Here is a 21,596-nt window from a genome sequence, read left to right as displayed (position 1 = left end):
TGTGTATTTGGACTTTCAGAAGGCTTTTGACAGGTGCCACACATGAGGCTGCTTACCAAGTTAAGAGTCCATGGTATTACAGGAAAATTACTGGCATGGTTAGAGCATTGGCTGATTGGTAGGAGGCAGCGAGGGGGAATAAAAGGAATCCTTTTCTGGATGGCTGCCAGTGACTAGTGATGTTCTGCGGGGGTCGGTGTTGAGACCGCTTCTTTTTATGCTGTATATAAATGATTTAGATGATGGAATAGATGGCTTTGTTGCCAAGTTTGCAGATGATACAAAGATTGGTGCTGGGGCAGGTAATGTTGAGGAAAGAGGCAGGCTGCAGAAGGATAGACAGATTAGAAAAATGGGCAAGAGAGTGGCAAATGAAATACCATGTTGGAAAATACATGGTCTTGCACTTTGATTGTAGAAATAAAAGTGCAGACTATTTTCTGAACAAGTAGAAAATCCAAAAACCTGAGATTCAGAGGGACTTGGGAGTCCTTGTGTAGAACACCCTAAAGGTTAACATGCAGGTTGAGTCGGTGGTGAGGAAGGCAAATGCAATGTTAGCAATCATTTCAAGAGGTCTAGAATACATGAGCAGGGATGTGATTCTGGGGCTTTAGAAGGCACTGGTGAGGCTTCACCTTGAGTATTTTGAACAGTTTTGGGCTCCCCATCTAAGAAAAGATGTGCTGCCGTCAGAGAAGGTTCAGAGAAGATTCACAAGGATGATTCCAGCAATGAAAGGGTTATCATATGAGGAACTTTTGGTAGCCCTGGTTCTGTATTTGCTGGAATTCAGAAGCATGTGGGGGAATCTCATTGAATCCTTTTGAATGTTGAAAGGCCTAGACAGAGTAGATATGGAAAGGATGTTTCCCATGGTGGGGGAGTCTAGGACAAGAGGACACAGCCTCAAGATAGAGGGGCATCCATTTAAAAGAGGGATGTAGAGAAATTTTTTAGCCAAAGAGGGATGAATTTGTGAAATTTATTATCCATTTGTTGGTTTATTTAAGGCAGAACTTGATAGGTTCTTGATTGGACATGGCATCAAAAGTTATGTGGAGAAGGCCCGGGAGTGGGACTGAGGAAGGCAAAAAGGATCAGCCATGATTGGAGCAGACTTGATGGTCCAAATGGCTTTATTTCTCATATACACTGTGTTCGACCAGACCAAAGCTGAACATAATCATATACACTGTGTTCAACCAGACCAGAGCTGAACAAGATCATGTACACTGTGTTCAACCAGACCAGAGCTGAACAAGATTATGTACACTATGTTCGACCAGACCAAAGCTGAACATAATCATATACACTGTGTTCAACCAGACCAGAGCTGAACAAGATCATGTACACTGTGTGTTTGACCAGACCAAAGCTGAACCAGATCCTGTACACTGTGTGTTTGACCAGACCAAAGCTGAACAAGATCACGTACAATGTGTGTTTGACCAGACCAAAGTTGAACAAGATGATATAAAAGAAAGGGTGCAATGTTGAGGCTTTACAAAGCACTGGTGAGGCCTCACTTGGAGTCTTGTGAGCAGTTTTGGGCTCCTTAGAAAGGATGTTCTGACACTGGAGAGGGTTCAGAGGAGGTTCATGAAAATGCTTCCAGGATTGAATAGTTTGTCATATGAAGAGCATTTGATGACTCTGGGCCTGTACTCACTGGAATTAATAGAATGAGGAGTGACCTAATTGAAACCTATCGAATGTTGAAAAGCCTCAATAAAGTGGATGTGAAGAGGATGTTTCCTATGGTGGGGGAGTCTAGGACCAGAGGACACAGATAGAGTGGATGTGGAGAGGATGTTTCCCATGGTGGGGGAGTCTAGGACCAGAGGACACAGATAGAGTGGATGTGGAGAGGATGATTCCTATAGTGGGGGAGTCTAGGACCAGAGGACACAGAGAGAGTGGATGTGGAGAGGATGTTTCCTATAGTGGGGGAGTCTAGGACCAGAGGACACAGATAGAGTGGATGTGGAGAGGATGTTTCCTATAGTGGGGGAGTCTAGGACCAGAGAACACAGATAGAGTGGATGTGGAGAGGATGTTTCCTATAGTGGGGGAGTCTAGGACCAGAGGACACAGATAGAGTGGATGTGGAGAGGATGTTTCCTATGGTGGGGGAGTCTAGGACCAGAGGACACAGAGAGAGTGGATGTGGAGAGGATGTTTCCCATGGTGGGGGAGTCTAGGACCAGAGGACACAGATAGAGTGGATGTGGAGAGGATGTTTCCCATGGTGGGGGAGTCTAGGACCAGGGGACACAGATAGAGTGGATGTGGAGAGGATGTTTCCCATGGTGGGGGAGTCTAGGACCAGAGGACACAGATAGAGTGGATGTGGAGAGGATGTTTCCCATAGTGAGGGAGTCTAGGACCAGAGGACACAGATAGAGTGGATGTGGAGAGGATGTTTCCTATAGTGGGGGAGTCTAGGACCAGAGGACACAGATAGAGTGGATGTGGAGAGGATGTTTCCTATAGTGGGGGAGTCTAGGACCAGAGGACACAGATAGAGTGGATGTGGAGAGGATGTTTCCCATGGTGGGGGAGTCTAGGACCAGGGGACACAGATAGAGTGGATGTGGAGAGGATGTTTCCCATGGTGGGGGAGTCTAGGACCAGAGGACACAGATAGAGTGGATGTGGTGAGGATGTTTCCCATGGTGGGGGAGTCGAGGACCAGAGGACACAGCTTCAGACTAGAGAGGCGACCTTTGGAATGGTGATAAGGAGGGATTTCCTTAGCCAAAGAGTGGTGGATCGATGGAAGTCTTTGCCACAGTCAGCTGTGGAGGCCAAGTCTTTATGTATATTTAAAACAGAGGTTGATAGATTCTTCATTGGTCAGGTCGTGAAGGGACACAGAGAAGGCAGGAGATTGGGGCTGAGAGGGGAAATGGATCAGCCATGATGAAATGGTGGAGTAAACTTGATGAGCCAAATGGCCTAATTCGGCTCCATTTTCTTATGGTCTTTTCAGATGTAATGTGTTTGATCAGACCAAAGCCGAGCAAGATCACAGGATCATTTAATACTTACGAATATATATTGTTTATCCTTGTATTCTCAACAACACTTAGATGGAGGTAGGGTAGCTTAGCTGTAAGTGTAACAATGCTAGTCTGAGCAGTTTGTACATTCTCCCAGGGATCACATAGGATTTCCTCCGGGTGGTCCTGCGTCCTCCCGCATTCCACAGGTGTACGGGATAGCAGATGAGTGAGTTGTGGCCATGTTACATTGGCACCAGCAGCAGGATGATGCTTGCAGGCTGCCCCCAAGCGCATTTGGGTTCTGTTGGTTATTGATGCCAACAATGCATTTCACTGTATATTTTGATGTACATATGGTAAATAAAACTGATCGGGCTTCAAGTTAATGAATTGACAACTTTTTCCCAGTTTGAAGCATGTTAAAATCTTTGCTGTTTTAAAAATGCTATACAAATGCAAATAGTTTTCTCACTTCTGTATTATATAAAAAGAAAAAAGGAGCAAAACAGCAACTTCACATCTATGGATGTTATTCTGCTTCTTCATCTCATCTACGGACGTTACACTTAATGGACATTGTACTATTGCCCCAACACATCTATTGACATTACAGTGACTCCCCGACACATTGGACATTACACTGACATCCCCCCCCCCATCACATCTATTGACGTCACACTGACCCCACCCCGTCACATCTATTGACGTCACACTGACCCCACCCCGTCACATCTATTGACGTCACACTGACCCCACCCCGTCACATCTGTTGATGTCACACTGACCCCCCCCCCCCCGTCACATCTATTGATGTCACACTGACCCCCCCGATACATTGGACATTACACTGATCCCCCCCCCCCCCCCCCATCGATACATCCGAAGATATTCTACCGTCCCTTCATTTAATTTGTTCGAATTGCTGTCAAACCTCTTTGCATCTTCCTTGCAATTCAGGATGCCACTTAGTTTTGTCATTAGCAAACTTAGAAGTGTTATCATCATTTCATAAACGTGAGAAGTTCTGCTGATGCTGGAAATCCAGAACAACACACACAAAATGCTGAAGGAACCCAGCAAGTCAAGCAGTATCTTTGGAAATGAATAAACAGCTGACATCTCAGACTGAGACAGTTCTTTGGTACTGGAAAGGTAGGAGGAAAACATCAGAATAAAAGGTGAGGAGAGGAAAAGGAGGATAGTTATAAGGTGATTAGTGAAGCCGGGCCAGTGGGAAAGGTCAAGGGCTGGAGAAGAAAATATCTGATATGAGAAGAAAGTGGACCATAGGAGAATGAGAAGGACAAGGGGACTGGGGAGGCGGTGGCATTAATAGGCAGGGTAAAAGAGACTATAGTGGGCAATTGAAAAAGAGTGGCGGGAGGGAGGGCTTTTTTTTAAACTGGAAGGAGAAATCAATGTACATGCCATCAGATTGGAGGCTTTCCAAGCAGAATATAAGGTGCTGCTCCTCCACACAGAGAGTGGCCTCATTGTAGCATAAGAGGAGGCCATAGATCAACATGTTAGAATAGGGATTGAAATGATTGGCGTTGAAAACTCTGCTTTTGCGGATGGAGCAGAGGCATTTGTCAGAGCGGTCACCCAATTTATGATGGGTCTCACCAACATAGAGTACCATCAGATACAATGGATGACTCCAACAGATTCCCAGGTAGTGGTACATCACCAGGCAGGACAGTTTGGGTGCCTGAGTGGAGGGAAAGGAGGAGATGAATGAGCAGGGGTAGTACCTTGGCTGCTTGCAGTGAATCATGGAGGGAGTCATCACTGCAGAAAGCGGAGAGTCGGGGAGGAAGTTAAAGATGTGTTCTGTAGTAGTAGGATCCTTTTGGAGATGGTAGAGATTGCAGAGAGTGATGCGCTGAATGTGGAGGCTCTTGGAGCGAAGAAGAACTCTATCCCTGTTAAGGCGACAGGAAGATGAGGTGAGCGCTGATGTCTGGGAATTGTAGGAGCTGTGAGTCAGGGTAGCATCAGTGGTGGAGGAATGGAAACCCCAATGTGTTAGTTACTTTACCCAAGTTCTTGGAATTTATGCACTTAGTGGCCCTTTATTTGGTACATCCTGTACCTAATAAGGTGGCCACTGACTGTGCTGTTCTGCTGCTGTAGCCCATCCATTTGACCTGTTGTGTGTTCAGAGATGCTCCTCTTCACCCTTCTGTCGTTATGTGTGGCACATAGCCAAGTGGTTAAGGGGTCGTCTAGTGATCCGAAGGTCGCTAGTTCGAACCTCAGCTGAGGCAGCATGTTGTGTCCTTGAGCAAAGCATTTAACAACACATTGCTCTGCAATGACACCGGTGTCAAGCTGTATGGGTCCTAATGCCCTTCCCTTGGACAACATCGGTGGCGTGGAGAAGGGAGACTTGCAGCAGGGGCAACTGCAGGTTTCCCAATCAACCTTGCCCATGCCTCAATCATCATCAGCCGAAGAAGTTATTTGAGCTACTGTTGCCTTTCTGTCAGCTTGAACCAGTTTGGCCATTATCCTCTGACCTCTCATTAACAAGGCATTTTTGCTCATGGAACTGCCAGGCACTGGATTTTGTTTTGCTGTTCACACCATTCTCTGTGCATGAATATCCCAAGAGATCAGCAGTTTCTGAGATTGTCAAACCACACTGTCTGGCACCAACGGTCATTCCACGGTCAAAGTCACTCAGATCACATTTCTTCCCCATTCTGATGTTTGGTCTGAACAACAACAGAACCTCTTCCCCAGGTCTGCATGCTTTTATGTCTTGAGTTGCTGCCATATGATTAGTTGATTAGATTTTTGCATTAATGAGCAGGTGTACTTAATAAACTGGCCACTGGGTGTACTTGCTCACTCAGTCAGTTTAATCAAAATGCCTTGAAAGCTCTTTTCTTTCTCCTTGCAGTTGCAGAGAATGATGCACTATACCACTAAATTTTGTCATTAGCAAACTTAAAAATATTACTAACAACTATTATCGTTATTAACTGGAGACTCCTTACAGACAGCCACAAAACAAGAAACCCAAAAGAAACAAATTGTGCAAACAACGGAAGTAAACAAATAACATTGAGAACAAAAGTGAGTTCTTGAACACGAAGCCCGAAGCAGGCCCACAGCCTCAGCCTCAGTTCATCACAGAGCAGAGCGAAATGTCACAGAGCTCACAGTCACAAAGCCTGGAGCAACCGGACAGGCACACAGGCAGTAAAGAGCCAAGTAAATGACTCTTCACCAATCTGGATGAATATTAGTTGTAGGCAGCCTATGGTCCCATATTGGATACCACCTGCCACCCTTGAGTAGGTCTCATTATTTCCCTTTAGTTTGCTGTCTGAGCCAGCATTCAGTCTATCCCAGGATATTGCCCAAATCCCATCACTTGAATTTTGCTCTCTAACCAGTTGTCTGCATCTTCAGCTAAGTGTCTTCTACTCACAGCTTTTAGCATTTTCTATACAACTGGCTAAGTAGGCTCTGTTTACTTTCCTTTTTTTTTAATAGTGGAGGGAGGTTAGAAAAGTTATTATTTACTGAGATACAACATAGAATAGACCCTTCCAGCCCTTCGAGCCTCATTGCACAGCAACCCATGGTTTCAGCTTAGCCTAATCACAGGACGTTTTACAGTGACCAATTAACCTAACAACCGGTACGTCTTTGGACTGTGGGAGAAAACCAGAGCACCTGGAGGAAACCCACACGGTCATAGGCAGAACAGACATTGGCGGAATTGAACCCAGGTCGCTGGCTCTGTAAAGCATTCTGATGACCACTGTGCCACCATATAAAATGTAAATTTATAAGGTGAAAAATAGAAATATCTGAAATTTCTGTAAGAACCAGCATAACTTGTATTTTATTTTGAGATGACCCGCAGTTAAATAGCTTGTAAAGCATTTTTACCATTTAGTGCAGCATAGTTGTAAGTTGAAAAATTACTTACACCACTGGTGATCAGGGCAGCAATGAAGGTCCTCAATGACTAGCTTCCTCTCGATTTTCACTACTGTCAGTCACACTAGTTCGGAATGGAGACTCAGGAATACCGTCACACCCGGGTGGAGAAGGGTTTTTCATTGCTGTTTCTGTAACAATCTTGTTACTGTACTGAGCTGAACATCCAAAACTGGAGGACTGGTGGATGACCCTTAATTTGGCCTCTACCCTTTCACCTGTTTGGCATGTGTGACCCTACCAGGAGCCAAAGCATAGATCCCTGACACCAGACAACGTGGCTCTCCAGGTCATTGAGGCACACAAGCCTCCAAACCACAACAAGGTTGTGATCCTCTTAGAAGTTGTTAGAAAATGCAGCAGGCAATTTCATGTAGCAAGCTCTCTTAAAGAATGCAATGTAATGCCAGATTATCTATTTCATCGGTGGTGTTCTGATGTATGTGATGGTTAAATGTTTGCTGCGTATTAGATTGACATCTGACTAGTAAGAGGGTGCTACCAAAAAGCTAAGAATCTACAGAATCAGGTTTATCATCATGGAATATGATTAGAAACAGAGATGAGGAATTTCTTTAGTCAGAAGACACTCTGTGGAATTCATTGCTACAGATGGCTGTGGAGGCCAAGTGATTGGGTATATTTAAAGCAGAGGTTGATAAGTTCTTGATTAGTAAGAGTTTCAAAGGTCATAGGGCAAAAGCAGGAGAATGGAGTCGAGAGGGATAATAAATGAAGGATTTGCGGAGCAGATTTGATGGGCTGAATGGTCTAATCTTGCTCCTCTACCCTATGGTCTTATGGTCTATATATGTAGTGTTTTATTATTTATTTATTGGGATAGAGCAAGGAACGGGCCCCTCGAGCCGCACCACCCAGCAGTCCCCCAATTTAACCCGAGCCTAATCACAGGACCACCAACCGGTACGTCTTTGGACTGTGGGAGGAAAGCCATGCGGTCACAGGGAGAACGTACAAACTACTTACAGGTGTTCTGGTGGCAGCTGTACGGTGCACTGCAAACATTACTATGAGTTATGACAAGATGTGTATAAAAGTTGTGTAAAGTAGTGAGCACGACAGAATTCTGATGCTGGAGAGGGAAGAAGCTGTTTCTAAAGTGTTGAGTGTGGATCATCACTCAGGGTCCTCACCTGCTGTAATACACTGAATACCATATGGAAGTGTGGGCCTGGGTTATGCTGGAATTATTTTATATTGTTACTATTGTGGCTTATGCAGTAAGCGTTTTTAAATTGCAGACTTCCAGAAAGAGCTAAGTGATGAAGTCCCAGTGCCTGGTCTTAGTGATGTTCATTGAGAGATGAATATTGGGCCAGGAGTTTGAGGTTAACTTCCTTGCTGGATGGAGTCATTCCACGGGAATGGTCCCCGCTCCACGGAGTCTTTCAATGGGATCATTCATCTGTAACAGTGATGATGTTTTGCGTCTTGCTTTAATACGTGCAGCCATCGGATTCCTGGACCGGTTTTACTTGCCTCAGTGCTGAACTGGCTTCGTGGCTGTGGAATCACTTTTGGGGAGTCTGCAGTTTACATTCTCGGTATTATTTGTATACTTTTTATTGTTTGCACCGTTTTTTTTTCACACATTGAATGTTTGTCGTTCTTAGTTGTGTGGAGTTTTCGTGGATTCTGTTGTATTTCTTTGTTTTGTGGCTGCCTACAAGGAGACGAATCTCAAGGCTATATATAGAATCCATACCTTAATAACAAATTTACTTTCAACTTTAAAGAGATCTTTAAATATTAGCTTTATTTGTTGCATCTACATTTAAACCTAGTGAAATGCATTGTTTGCATTAACAAACAACACAGTCCGAGGATTGTGCTGAGGGTGACCCACAGCTCTCAGCACACTTCTGGCACCAGCATAGCATGCCTATGGTTTACTAACCCTAACCCATGCATCTGTAGAACGCGTAGGAAACTGGATCACCTGGAGGAACCCCACGTGGTCATGCGGTGTAAGTACAAACTCCTTGCAGACAGCAGTGGAATTGGACTTCAGTGGCTAACACTGTAAAGTTTTGTGACGCTCTGGGGGGGGGGGGGGGGTGGGGGCATGGTCAACAGTCTGCCCCTGCATTTCTAATGACCAGTACTGTTTATTGTTCATGTGTTAAAATGCTTTTGTAGGATTATGGTGGGAAGTTCTAGTTCATTTATTGTTACATTTTAGCTTGGGTTATGCAGTTATTCACTTATGTATTTGTAACTGGGGTGTGTGATGGTCACCTCCCATGTCTGTGTGAGACTGTGGTGAGGGAGGGGGTTCACTCTCCAGGTCATGGTGCCCAATCTGTTTTGTGTCTATCACAATAAACGAGCTTCCTCGTATGTCATTATGGACCAAATGCTCACCACAGTATTATGCTAGCTGCTAACGCACACAAAATGCTGGAGGAACTCAGCAGGCCAGGCAGCATCCATGGAAAAAAGTAAAGTCAACATTTCCAGCTGAAACCCGTTTTGGGCCAAGAAGGGTCTCAGTCTGAAGCATCAACTGTGCATTTTTTCCATAGATGCTGCCTGGCCTGCTGAGTTCCTCCACCAATTTGTGTGTGTTGCTTGGATTTCCAGCATCTGCAGATTTTCTCTTGTTTGATGCTGACTGCTACGCTACTGTGCAACCCCCACCCATTTAAAAGGTTCCTAGCTCGGTATCGCACCAAGATTTCGCACCCTATATATGTGGTGGTATGGAGAATCGGCTCTGCCAAAGGAGGTGTAAGGTGCTCCTTCCCTACGCTAGCCAGCAGGACACCCTTGAGCAAAGTGTAGCACCTCCTTAGACCCCCCCCCCCCCCCCGATCAGGTTCACATGAAGCCATGGAAGCAGGTGGTGCATGGGCATATGAGCAATTGGCCCATATCACAAGTCCTGGTTCAAAGTACTTATATGTCACCATATACAACCCTGAGACTCCTTTTTCTGTAGCATACTACAAATCTATAGAATAGTAGCTATAACAGGATCAATGAAAGATCAACCAGAGTGCAGAAGACAACAAGCTACACAAATGCAAATATAAATAAGTAGCACACCTGGAGTATTGTGTACAGTTTTGGTCTCCAGGGTTAAGGAAGGACATCCTGGCTGTAGAGGAAGTGCAACGTAGATTCACGAGGTTAATTCCTGGGATGTCTGGACTGTCTTACGCAGAGAGGTTATAGAGACTGGGCTTGTACATGCTGGAATTAAGGAGATTGAGAGGGGATCTGATTGAAACATATAAGATTATTAAGGGATTGGACAAGATAGAGGCAGGAAATATGTTCCAGATGCTGGGAGAGTCCAGTACCAGAGGGCATGGTTTGAGAATAAGGGGTAGGTCATTTAGGACAGATTTAAGGAAAAACTTCTTCTCCCAGAGAGTTGTGGGGGTCTGGAATGCTCTGCCTCGGAAGGTAGTGGAGGCCAATTCTCTGGATGCTTTCAAGAAGGAGCTAGATAGGTATCTTAGGGATAGGGGAATCAAGGGATATGGGGACAGGGCAGGAACCGGGTATTGATAGTAGTTGATCAGCCATGATCTCAAAATGGCGGTGCAGGCTCGAAGGGCCGAATGGTCTACTTCTGCACCTATTGTCTATTGTCTAAAAGTGAGAACATGAGATAAGAGTCCTTGAACTGAGATCATTGGTGGGTAGGAACATCTTAATGATGGGACAAGTGAGTGTAGTTATCCTCTTTTGTTTTGGAGCTTGATGGGTGAGGGGTAGCAACTGTTCCTGAAACCTGGTGGTGTGAGTCCTGAGGCTCTTGTACCTTCTACCTGATGACAGCAGTGAGTAGAGAGCGTGGCTTGGGTGGTGAGGATCTCTGAGGATGGATGTTGCTTTCCTACAACAGTGTTTCATGTAGATGTGTACACTGGATTTACCAATGATAAACTGGGGCATATGACCACTAGCACCAGGCAGACAATCTATGAAGAGTATTAATAAATGCTGGGTCACTTGTCTTTTAAAGACACTGCCCAGAAGAAGGTAATGGCCAGCGACTTCTGTAGAACTATTTGCCATAAACAATCATGGTCATGGAAAGATCCTCATTGCCTACGTCATGCCACCCAGTATTAACGAATAAACAACATATGCTCAAGTCTCTTGAACTCATGAGCTCTGACTCACTGGTGAGGGTACTGTGCAACTAGCCCACTGAATGTGTAAGTCTCCAATCTTCAAATATTTACTTAACCAGCAGAGGCCTCTTAATTGACCTCTGTATGATCCCATTATTTATTGGAAATAATGTGTATATTAACTTAAATTATTACATGTTTAACCTTATAAAGGTTCCTTTCACCTGCACAAGATATTTGCTACTGATATGTATCTGCATTACTAATCATCATATTCTGTTGCAAGGGGACAGGAATATAAAGGAAGTGAATAGAAATTTGGAAAGAACCTTGAATTGCTTCAATGAGTAGAAAGTGCCTTGAGAGAATTATCTCTTTTCCCTTTCATTGATCGACTGAGCATGCTGATTCATGACTGCAGAGTAGATAGCTGCTAAATCCTGAGAACACTAACATTGGACACTAAGCAAAATGCCATGCAGCCTGTCAGGTCTGCTCCACCATTCGGTCATGGCTGATTTATTATCATCATCACTCTCAACCTCATTCTCCTGCCTTCTTCCTGTAACCTTTGTCAATTGACTAATTTAGAACCTATCAACTTTTTCTTTAATTATAAACATGAGAAGGTCTGCAGATGCTGGAAATCCAAAGGCGAGGCATATGCCCATTAGGGCAACAGTGAAGGTGCTTCATCTCTGGCCACCTTCATTGTGTCAGTAACTTCCTCTGGAAATCCAAAAGCGAGGCATATGCCCATTAGGGCAATAGTGAAGGTCCTTCATCTCTGGCCACCTTCATCGTGTCAGTAACTTCCTCTGGAAATCCCAAGCAGCATACACAAAATGCAGGATGAACTCAGCAGATCAGGCAGCTTCTATGAGAAGAACTAACAATCGATATTTCAGGCTGATACCCTTCTTCAGAACTGAAGGAAGAGGGAAGATGCCAGACTTGGCCTCTACAACTATCTGTGACATTGAATTCCACTCTCTGGTGAAGAAATTCTTTCTCATCTCTATTCTAAAAGGACATCCTTCTATTCTGTGCTGTGCACTCTGATCCACTTTTGGAAACATCCTCTGTATGTCTATCTAGGCCAGGGGTTTCCAACCTATTTTTCTGCATTGCACCCCTACCATTAACAGAGGGATCCATAGATCCCAGGTTGGGAAACCTTGATCTAGGCCTTGCAATATTCAAGTGGTTTGGAGAGGAGTGGCCACCAGTATAAAGTTATTCAGGTTATATGATTAACTACATTGATAAATGCCACCTGTGAGATCGATTCCCGCTGCTGTCTGTAAGGAGTTTGCACATTCTCCCGGTGATCATGCGGGTTTCCTCCGGGTGCTCCAGTTTCCTCCTACAGTCCAAAGTTACATGGTTGGGTTAGTGAGTTGTGGACATGCTATGTTGCTATTGGAAGCATGGTGACATTCGTCTGCTGTCTGTAAGGAGTTTGCACATTCTCCCGGTGATCATGCGGGTTTCCTCCGGGTGCTCCAGTTTCCTCCTACAGTCCAAAGTTACATGGTTGGGTTAGTGAGTTGTGGACATGCTATGTTGCTATTGGAAGCATGGTGACATTCGTCTGCTGTCTGTAAGGAGTTTGCACATTCTCCCGGTGATCATGCGGGTTTCCTCCGGGTGCTCCAGTTTCCTCCTACAGTCCAAAGTTACATGGTTGGGTTAGTGAGTTGTGGACATGCTATGTTGCTATTGGAAGCATGGTGACATTCGTCTGCTGTCTGTAAGGAGTTTGCACATTCTCCCGGTGATCATGCGGGTTTCCTCCGGGTGCTCCAGTTTCCTCCTACAGTCCAAAGTTACATGGTTGGGTTAGTGAGTTGTGGACATGCTATGTTGCTATTGGAAGCATGGTGACATTCGTCTGCTGTCTGTAAGGAGTTTGCACATTCTCCCGGTGATCATGCGGGTTTCCTCCGGGTGCTCCAGTTTCCTCCTACAGTCCAAAGTTACATGGTTGGGTTAGTGAGTTGTGGACATGCTATGTTGCTATTGGAAGCATGGTGACATTCGTCTGCTGTCTGTAAGGAGTTTGCACATTCTCCCGGTGATCATGCGGGTTTCCTCCGGGTGCTCCAGTTTCCTCCTACAGTCCAAAGTTACATGGTTGGGTTAGTGAGTTGTGGACATGCTATGTTGCTATTGGAAGCATGGTGACATTCGTCTGCTGTCTGTAAGGAGTTTGCACATTCTCCCGGTGATCATGCGGGTTTCCTCCGGGTGCTCCAGTTTCCTCCTACAGTCCAAAGTTACATGGTTGGGTTAGTGAGTTGTGGACATGCTATGTTGCTATTGGAAGCATGGTGACATTCGTCTGCTGTCTGTAAGGAGTTTGCACATTCTCCCGGTGATCATGCGGGTTTCCTCCGGGTGCTCCAGTTTCCTCCTACAGTCCAAAGTTACATGGTTGGGTTAGTGAGTTGTGGACATGCTATGTTGCTATTGGAAGCATGGTGACATTCGTCTGCTGTCTGTAAGGAGTTTGCACATTCTCCCGGTGATCATGCGGGTTTCCTCCGGGTGCTCCAGTTTCCTCCTACAGTCCAAAGTTACATGGTTGGGTTAGTGAGTTGTGGACATGTTATGTTGCTATTGGAAGCATGGTGACATTCGTCTGCTGCTCAACATAATCATCACTGATTTGATTTAATACAAATACAGTAACGCATGTCACTGTTTGTTTCAATGCACGTGTTACAAATAAAGAATCCTGTTTCCTTTTGTATTTCTGGTATTTAATTCTTTCTTTTTGTATTTGCATATCAATTCAACTTTTAAAAACAAAAAGGAAATGCTTTGAGCTGGAGCTTCCTGGAATCATACAGCAATTTTGCATGGGACAGCTGACCTGTTCTATCGAATGTTTGGGCTCCCATATGAGAATGCGCAAAAGTACTGACCCTCCACAACACTAATGCTGATAGCAGGAGCTCTGTGCTTCAGTGCTGAACTCCTTGCAGCTTGCCAGTAGTCCCTCCCCAGGAGATCGGCTGGTTAACACCCAGTGCCTTAACTAATGTTTATACCTTGCGGTAATCTTCTGTTGAGAAAGATTACTACTTTTACAGCCTTCATGCAAGCTTACGACATGGGAATTGGTTGCTATTTATTTTTTGTCACAATAGTGTTATTCCTGCGACTCTTGAGGAAATATGGTCTGCCTCAGGAATTGCTGCTGCAGTTCTACACTGCAGTCATTGAGTCTGTCCTGTGCACCTCCATCACTGTGTGGTTTGGAGCTGCCACCAAGCAGGATAGAACCAGACTACAACGCACAGTGAGGACTGCCGAGCGCATCATTGGAGCCTCCCTGCCCTCTATTGTGGACCTGTACTCTTCCAGGTTGAAGAAGAGGGCGGGGAACATCATAAAGGACTCCTTCCATCCTGCGCATAGACTGTTTGAACAGCTTCCGTCTGGTAGGCGCTTCAGATCCCTCCAGACTAAGACTAATAGGCACTGGAGTAGTTTTTTTCCCTACTGCGGTCACTTTGCTGAACAGTTAACTGCCGGTTAACTGTCGGCTAACTATTACTTGGATTGCACTACTTGTATGTATAATCTATATTTTCATTTATATTTATCATCTGTTATGAGCAGAGAGACAACATCTGCCGGAAGTAAATTCCTTGTATGTGTACAGGTACTTGGCGATTAAAGTCTGATTCTGATTATATACGGTTAAAGCTGGCAGAGGCCATCTGTGAATGGAGTGGAGTTGTTTCCTGTGTGAAGCTGTGTGCATTTTTCAGTTATCTTTCTTAGTACCGTGGATTCTGGTTAATTGGGACACATTGGGACCAGTACATTTTGGCCCAATTAAGCAGCTGCCCCAATTAGCTGAGTTGCATGGAAATAATTAAAAAGGTAAACAAAAAAATTAAACTACTGGGCATTCAACCAGTGTGCAAAGGACAACAAACTGTGCAAATACAAACAGAAAGAAAGAATAATAATAATAAATAAGTAAGCAATAAATATTGAGAACATGAGGGGAAGAGTCCTTGAAAGTGAGTTCATTGGTTGTGGCAACATTTCAATGATGGAGTGTAGTTGAGCGTAGTTACCCCATTTGGTTCAAGAGCCTGATGGATGAGGGGTAATAACTGTTCCTGAACATGGTGGTGTGAGTTCTGAGGCTCTTGTACTTTCTTCCTGATTGTAGCAAGAAGAGAACATGAACTAGATAGTGGGGGTCCCTGATGTAAAAATACCTAATGCCAAATAACTTGAATTTCATGTCTATGTTAGTAGCTAAATACTATTTTGCTTCCCCTTTCCTCATAAACACGAGATTCTGCAGATGCTGGAAATCCAGAGCAACATAAACAAAATGCTGAAAGATCTTAGCGGTTCAGACAGCATCTATAGAGAGGAATGAAGAGTCAATAATAAGGGGCAGAAGCCAGAATAAAAGGTGGGGAGTTGAGGGAGTACAAGCTGGAAGGTGATAGGTTGAAGGGGTTACAAGCTGAAGAATATGGAATCTGATAGAAGATGAGAGTGGGCCTCAGGAGAAAGGGAAGGAGGAGTGGAATCAGAGAGAAGTGATAGGCAGATGAGGAGAAGATAAGGGGTAAGAGCGAAGCCGGAATAGAAAAAGGGAAATGTGTGAGGGGGGCGAAATTACTGGAAAGTGTCTATGGAGACCAGGTCAGTGGGTGTATTTAAGATGGTGATTAGTCAAGGCGTAAAAGGTTACGGGGAAAAGACAGGAGTCTAGGATTGAGAAAGAAATGGATCAACCATGATGAAATTGTGGAGCAGAATTGCTGGGACTAATTGCCTAATTTTTCTCCTATGTCTTATGGTCGTATGAAAGTTAGAGCAATCAATATTTGTGCCATCAGGTTTGCTACCCAGACAGAATTTGAGGTTTCGCTCCTCCGACCTTAGTGACAGTAGAGGTGGCCGTGGACCAACATGCCAGAATGAATATACAGATTATAATTAAAATGCTTGACCAGCAGGAAATACTGCTGGTCGCAGAGGGAGTGAAAGTGTTGGATATAGCAGTCCTCCAGTCTACATCGGGTCTCAAACACTGTAAAGGAGGCCACCCTGAACACTCACAGGTGAAGTGTTGCATAGGAAAGGACGGTTCGAAACCCTGCTTAGTGGTGACGGCAGAGGTGAACGGGCAGGTGTAGCACTTTTATCGTTGGCAGGGATGAGATTCCAACAGGTTCTGCCACTAATTAGAAAATGAATCTCAGGGTTGTATATGGTGACATATATGTACTTTGATAATAAATGTACTTTGAACTTAAAATCTGCTTTTAAACTGGTAGAAATAACAAAGTATGATCAGATATGATGTGTTTTATTCTATGTTTCAATATACATGTGAACAATAAATCTTTTAAAATAAGCCATCTTTATAATCTTTAAATTTATACTGGTCATCTCCCACAGCCTCCCCCATCTTTCAGTCCAGAAGAACAGTCCTGACTGAGACGTCAACTGTCCGTTTCCCTCCAAGGATGCTGCCTGAACTGTAGAATTCCTGTAGTACTGTAGTGAACTACAGATACCTGTCTGGACACACCCCTCGCTGACTGCTCCTGTGGTTCCTCCCACAGACCCCTGTATAAAGGCGGTTGGAGGCACTGCTCCTCCCTCAGTCTCCAGGATGTTGTGTGGTGGTCACTTGTTACTAATCGTGGTCTCTTGCAGCTAATAAAAGCCTATCGTTTGCCTCCCGGCTCCGAGAGTTATTGCATCAATGGTGCATCAAGTACCTCGTTTGTTTGCTTTGTTTCTCATCCACTGTGTTATAGAGTGGAAATGACAAATTATTTTTTGTTTTGCAGATGAAGCGAGCATTGATCAGTTCTCCTCCACTGGACATGCTCCCACCCCCAGAAGGAAGGAAATCCAGAGCGTGGTTTTGCCTCAAGGCCTCTGGTATCGGTGCCAGACCTCGACTGTTTACGCCTTACATCGAGGAAGCCAAGGCAAGCTGACATAAAGCAACTAGTTCATCTTACCACTATTAGAATGCAGCAGTTCAGAATATTGCGGAGAAATGCTGTAGTTAAGTGTTGCCATTGGGCAGAAGCCTTAGATCCCACACCTGCAGGTCAGGAATAGTTATTACACTTCAATCATCAGGTTAACCTCACTCACCTCAATATTGAATTGATTCCACAACTTATAGACTCATTTTCAAGGACTCAACAACTCATGTTCTCAGTATTATTTATTTACTTATTTATTTACTATTAATTTTATTTATTTTGTATTTGCACAGTTTGTCTTCTTTTGCACATTGATTGTCAGTCTTCGTAGTTTTTCTTTGATTTTGTAGTGTTTTTTGTTCTACTGTGAATGCCTGCAAGAAAATTAATCTCAGGGTAGTATATGGTGACATACAAAAATCAAATCAAGTTCAGCGTTAATTATTAGTCAACCATTCATGAATACAGCTGAATGAGACAGCGTTCCTCTGGGTCTAAGGTACAAAATATACACAGCACATTCAAAATAACGAGCAAAACGAAACATAGTAACACCAAAAAATAAATATATAGCCAAGTCCCTGAGCAACATGTCCTGCAAAATGATGGTACAGTTCTCAGCAGTGTGCAGGCGCACACAATCCAGCCTGCCAATCTATTGATCGGGCGTTGGAAGGCAGCTTCGACAGCAGAGGCCAGCCCCCACGCTACACCACCTTCAGCGTCCCCTCTCTTGGTCAGCAGCAGCAGGTACGCCCGTGGCTTGAGGCCTAGTCTTTGCCACAGCCAAGGCCACTCGGCTGCTCTGCCATCTGACGCACCACCGAACAAGAGAAACAGCCCCGTGACATCTTATATTATCAATATCACGTATTTTGATAATTACTTTGATGTCGGTACAGCCGTATCTTTAATGCATCCAGCCTGTGACATTATTTAAAACCCAGGGCTCGTTCCACCTCGCTTCCTTGTTTTTTAACTCGTGATTTAATGCTTGCTAATTAGCAGTGGGTTTTATTTGTCCTGTGAGTCTGCATATTGCTTTAAAGTAAAACTTTATGAACAAGATATGTATATATCGCCGTATTTATTTTTATATATTTACTTAAAGATGCAACACAAACTGGGTCCTTCCGGCTCTTTGAGCCTCGCCACCCAGCAATTGCCTAATTTAGTCATAGCCTAGTCACAGGACAATCTGCATGACCAATTAACCTACCATCCGGTACCGAGGGAGGAAACCCTCATGGTCACGGGGGAGAACGTGCCAACTCCTTACAAGCAGGGCAGGAATTGAACCCCGGTCGCTGCTACTGTAAAGCATCGTGCTAACCGCTATGCTACCATTACACCTAAAATTCATTTTCTGGCAAGCAGTCACAGTAGAATAAAGAAATACAATCGAATCAATGAAAAACTGCACACAAACAAAGACTGACAAACAATAGTACAAAAGAAGCAACTGTGCAAATACAAATAAAATAATAGTAATAATAATGACACTGGGCACATGACGTGTAGAGTCTTCGAAAGGGAGTCCATAGGTTGTGGTGTCACTTCAGAGATGAGGTGAGTGAAGGTATCCATGCTGGTTCAGGAGCCTGATGGGTGAAGGTTAACAACTGTTCCTATGGCTCCTGTACCACCTTCCCAACAGCAAAAAGAAGAGAACATGATCTGAATGCTGGGGGTCCTTGATGATGGATTCTGCCTTCTTGTGGCAGTGCTCCTTGTAGATGTGCTCAGTGGTTGGGAGGTCTTTTCCTGTGATGGATCTGCTACTTTTTATAGGCTTTTCCTTTCTTGGGCATTGGTGTTTCCATACCAGGCTGTGATGCAACCAGACAGGATACTCTCCACTCTGCATCTATTCTCACTTTGTTTCTCAAAGTTTTGTTTTTATTGGTTGCTGGTGCAATTGCCTTGCTTTGACAGTCAAACTGTTCATTTAAGAAAAGAAACCATAAGATACAGTTGAAGTCAGAAGTTGACATACACCTTAGCCAGAAACATTTAAACTCAGTTTTTCACAATTCCTGACATGTAATCCTAGAAAACATTCCCTGTCTTAGGTCAGTTAGGATCACTAATTTATTTTAAGAATGTGAAATGTCAGAATAATAGTAAAGTGAATGATTTATTTCAGCTTTTATTTCTTTCATCACTTTCCCAGTGGGTCAGAAGTTTACATACATTCTGTTAGTATTTGGTAGCATTGCCTTTAAATTGTTTAACTTGGGTCAGACATTTTGGGTAGTCTTCCACAGGCTTCTCACAGTAAGTTGCTGGAATTTTGTTCCATTCCTCCAGACAGAACTGGTGTAACAGAGTAAGGTTTGCTCGCACACTTCAGTTCTGCCCACAAATTTTCTATCAGATTGATGTCAGGGCTTTGTGATGGCCACTCCAATACCTTGACTTTGTTGTCCTTAAGCAATTTTGCCACAACTTTGGAGGTATGCTTGGGGTCATTGTCCATTTGGAAGACCCATTTGCAACTTCCTGGCTGATGTCTTGAGATGTTGCTTCAATATATCCACATAATTTTCCTTCCTCATGATGCCATCTATTTTGAAAAGTGCACCCCAGTCCCTCATGCAGCAAAGCACCCCCACAATATGATGCTGCCAGCCCCCATGCTTCACGGTTGGGATGGTTTTCTTCGCACCCTTTTTCCTCCAAACATAACGATGGTCATTATGGCCAAACAGTTCAATTTTTGTTTCATCAGACCAGAGGACATTTCTCCAAAAAGTAAGATCTTTGTCCCCATGTGCACTTGAAAACTGTAGTCTGGCTTTTTTATGGTGGTTTTGGAGCAGTGGCTTCTTCCTTGCTGAGCAGCCTTTCAGGTTATGTTGATATAGGACTCATTTTACTGTGGATATAGATACTTGTGTACCTGTTTCCTCCAGCATCTTCATAAGGTCCTTTGCTGTTGTTCTGGGATAGATTTGCTCTTTTTGCGCCAAAGTACGTTCATCTCTAGGAGACAGAATACATCTCCTTCCTGAGCAGTATGATGGCTGCGTAGTCCCATGGTGTTTATACTTGCGTACTATTGTTTGTACAGATGAACGTGGTACCTTCAGGCGTTTGGAAATTGCTCCCAAGGATGAACCAGAGTTGACATCATTTTCTGACCTCAATCCGATAGAAAATTTGTGGGCAGAACTGAAAAAAATGTCAGGAATTGTGAAAAACTGAGTTTAAATGTATTTGGCTAAGGTGTATGTAAACTTCTGACTTCAACTGTATAGGAGCAGAATTTGGCTCAGCGAGTCTGCTCCACCATTTCATCAAAGACCATCAAAAGATAACCCGTTCAATCCTGGAATCCTTTTCGTGAACCTCCTTTGAATCCTCTTCAATGTCAATACATGCCCTCTAAGATAAGGGATTCAAAGCTGCTTACAAGTGTTTTATAAAGCCTCTTTGCTTTTATATTCTAGCCCTCTTGAAATGAATGCTGATACCATCAACCTGCAAATTAACCTTTAGGGAATACTGCACAAGGATGCCCAAGCTCCTTTACGCCTCCAATTTTTGAATTTTCTCTACGTGAATACCCATGGCCTTTTGCCAAAATGAGCACTCAAGTATGCGGCAGTAAAAAAGAATTGATTTAATAATGCAGCATTTAATAGAGGTGTTCAGAATTATGTAGGACTTTGATAAGAGCAGGTCACCATTGCCCAGAGGAGGGTAAAATTTAATTTTTATTTACTGCACATTTGGAGATTCTATGGAATTTGTGGCCACAGGTGGCTGTGGAGCCAAATCATTGGGTATATTTAAAGCAGAGGTTGAGAGATTCTTGATTAATCAAGGCATGAATAGGTGTAGGGAGAGGGAAAATGGCAGAGCAGGCTGAATAGGCCAAATGGCCCAGTTCTGCTCCTATATCTTACAGTCTTAACGCAACAGGCCCTTCCAGCCCATTGAGCCCACACTACCCAATTATATCCATGTGGCCTATTTATTTATTTATTGAGGTATAGTGCAAAACTGTCCCTTCTGCCCCTTCGTGACCTGCCACCCAGCAATACCCCAATTTAACCCTAGCCTAATCACAGGACAATTTACAGTGATCGATTAACCTACCGACCAATACAACTTTGGACTGTGGGAGGAAACCGGAGCACCTGGAGGAAACCCACGCAATCACGGGGAGCATGTACAAACTCCTTACAGACAGCTGCATGAATTGAACTTGGGCTGCTAGTGCTGTAAAGTATTGTGCTAACCACTACTCAACAATGTCAGCCACAAAATGCCAATGAAATGGGTGTAAAATGAGTGGCTAAGACAAAATTGTAAATAAGAATTATTTTTTAGCGTAAAACTGATCTGAAAGCAATGCACTGTCTGAAAGGGAATTGGAAACTAATCCATTGTTAACTTTCAAAGAGAAATCAATGTGTACCTGAGGGAGTTGGAAAGGATGAACGTATAAGCCTTTGGGATAACCTAGAGGAGTGTATGTAATTGATTAGAACTTTCAAAGAGTTGTTACATTTGCAGTGGGC

General features: G+C 43.9%; 1 protein-coding gene across 1 annotated transcript in view; it reads left to right on the top strand.

Annotated features, from left to right (window-relative positions):
• LOC132402297 (BTB/POZ domain-containing protein 7-like) overlaps positions 1-21,596 on the top strand; it is a 205,918-nt gene that overhangs the window by 149,665 nt on the left and 34,657 nt on the right. The window contains exon 7 of the mRNA XM_059985162.1: positions 16,921-17,064. Within this exon, the coding sequence (XP_059841145.1) occupies positions 16,921-17,064 (144 nt within the window). The remainder of the gene's footprint in view (positions 1-16,920; positions 17,065-21,596) is intronic.

This window comes from Hypanus sabinus, chromosome 11 (assembly GCF_030144855.1).
Source record: "Hypanus sabinus isolate sHypSab1 chromosome 11, sHypSab1.hap1, whole genome shotgun sequence".
NCBI lineage: Eukaryota > Metazoa > Chordata > Chondrichthyes > Myliobatiformes > Dasyatidae > Hypanus > Hypanus sabinus.
This window is presented reverse-complemented; position numbering and strand designations above follow the sequence as displayed.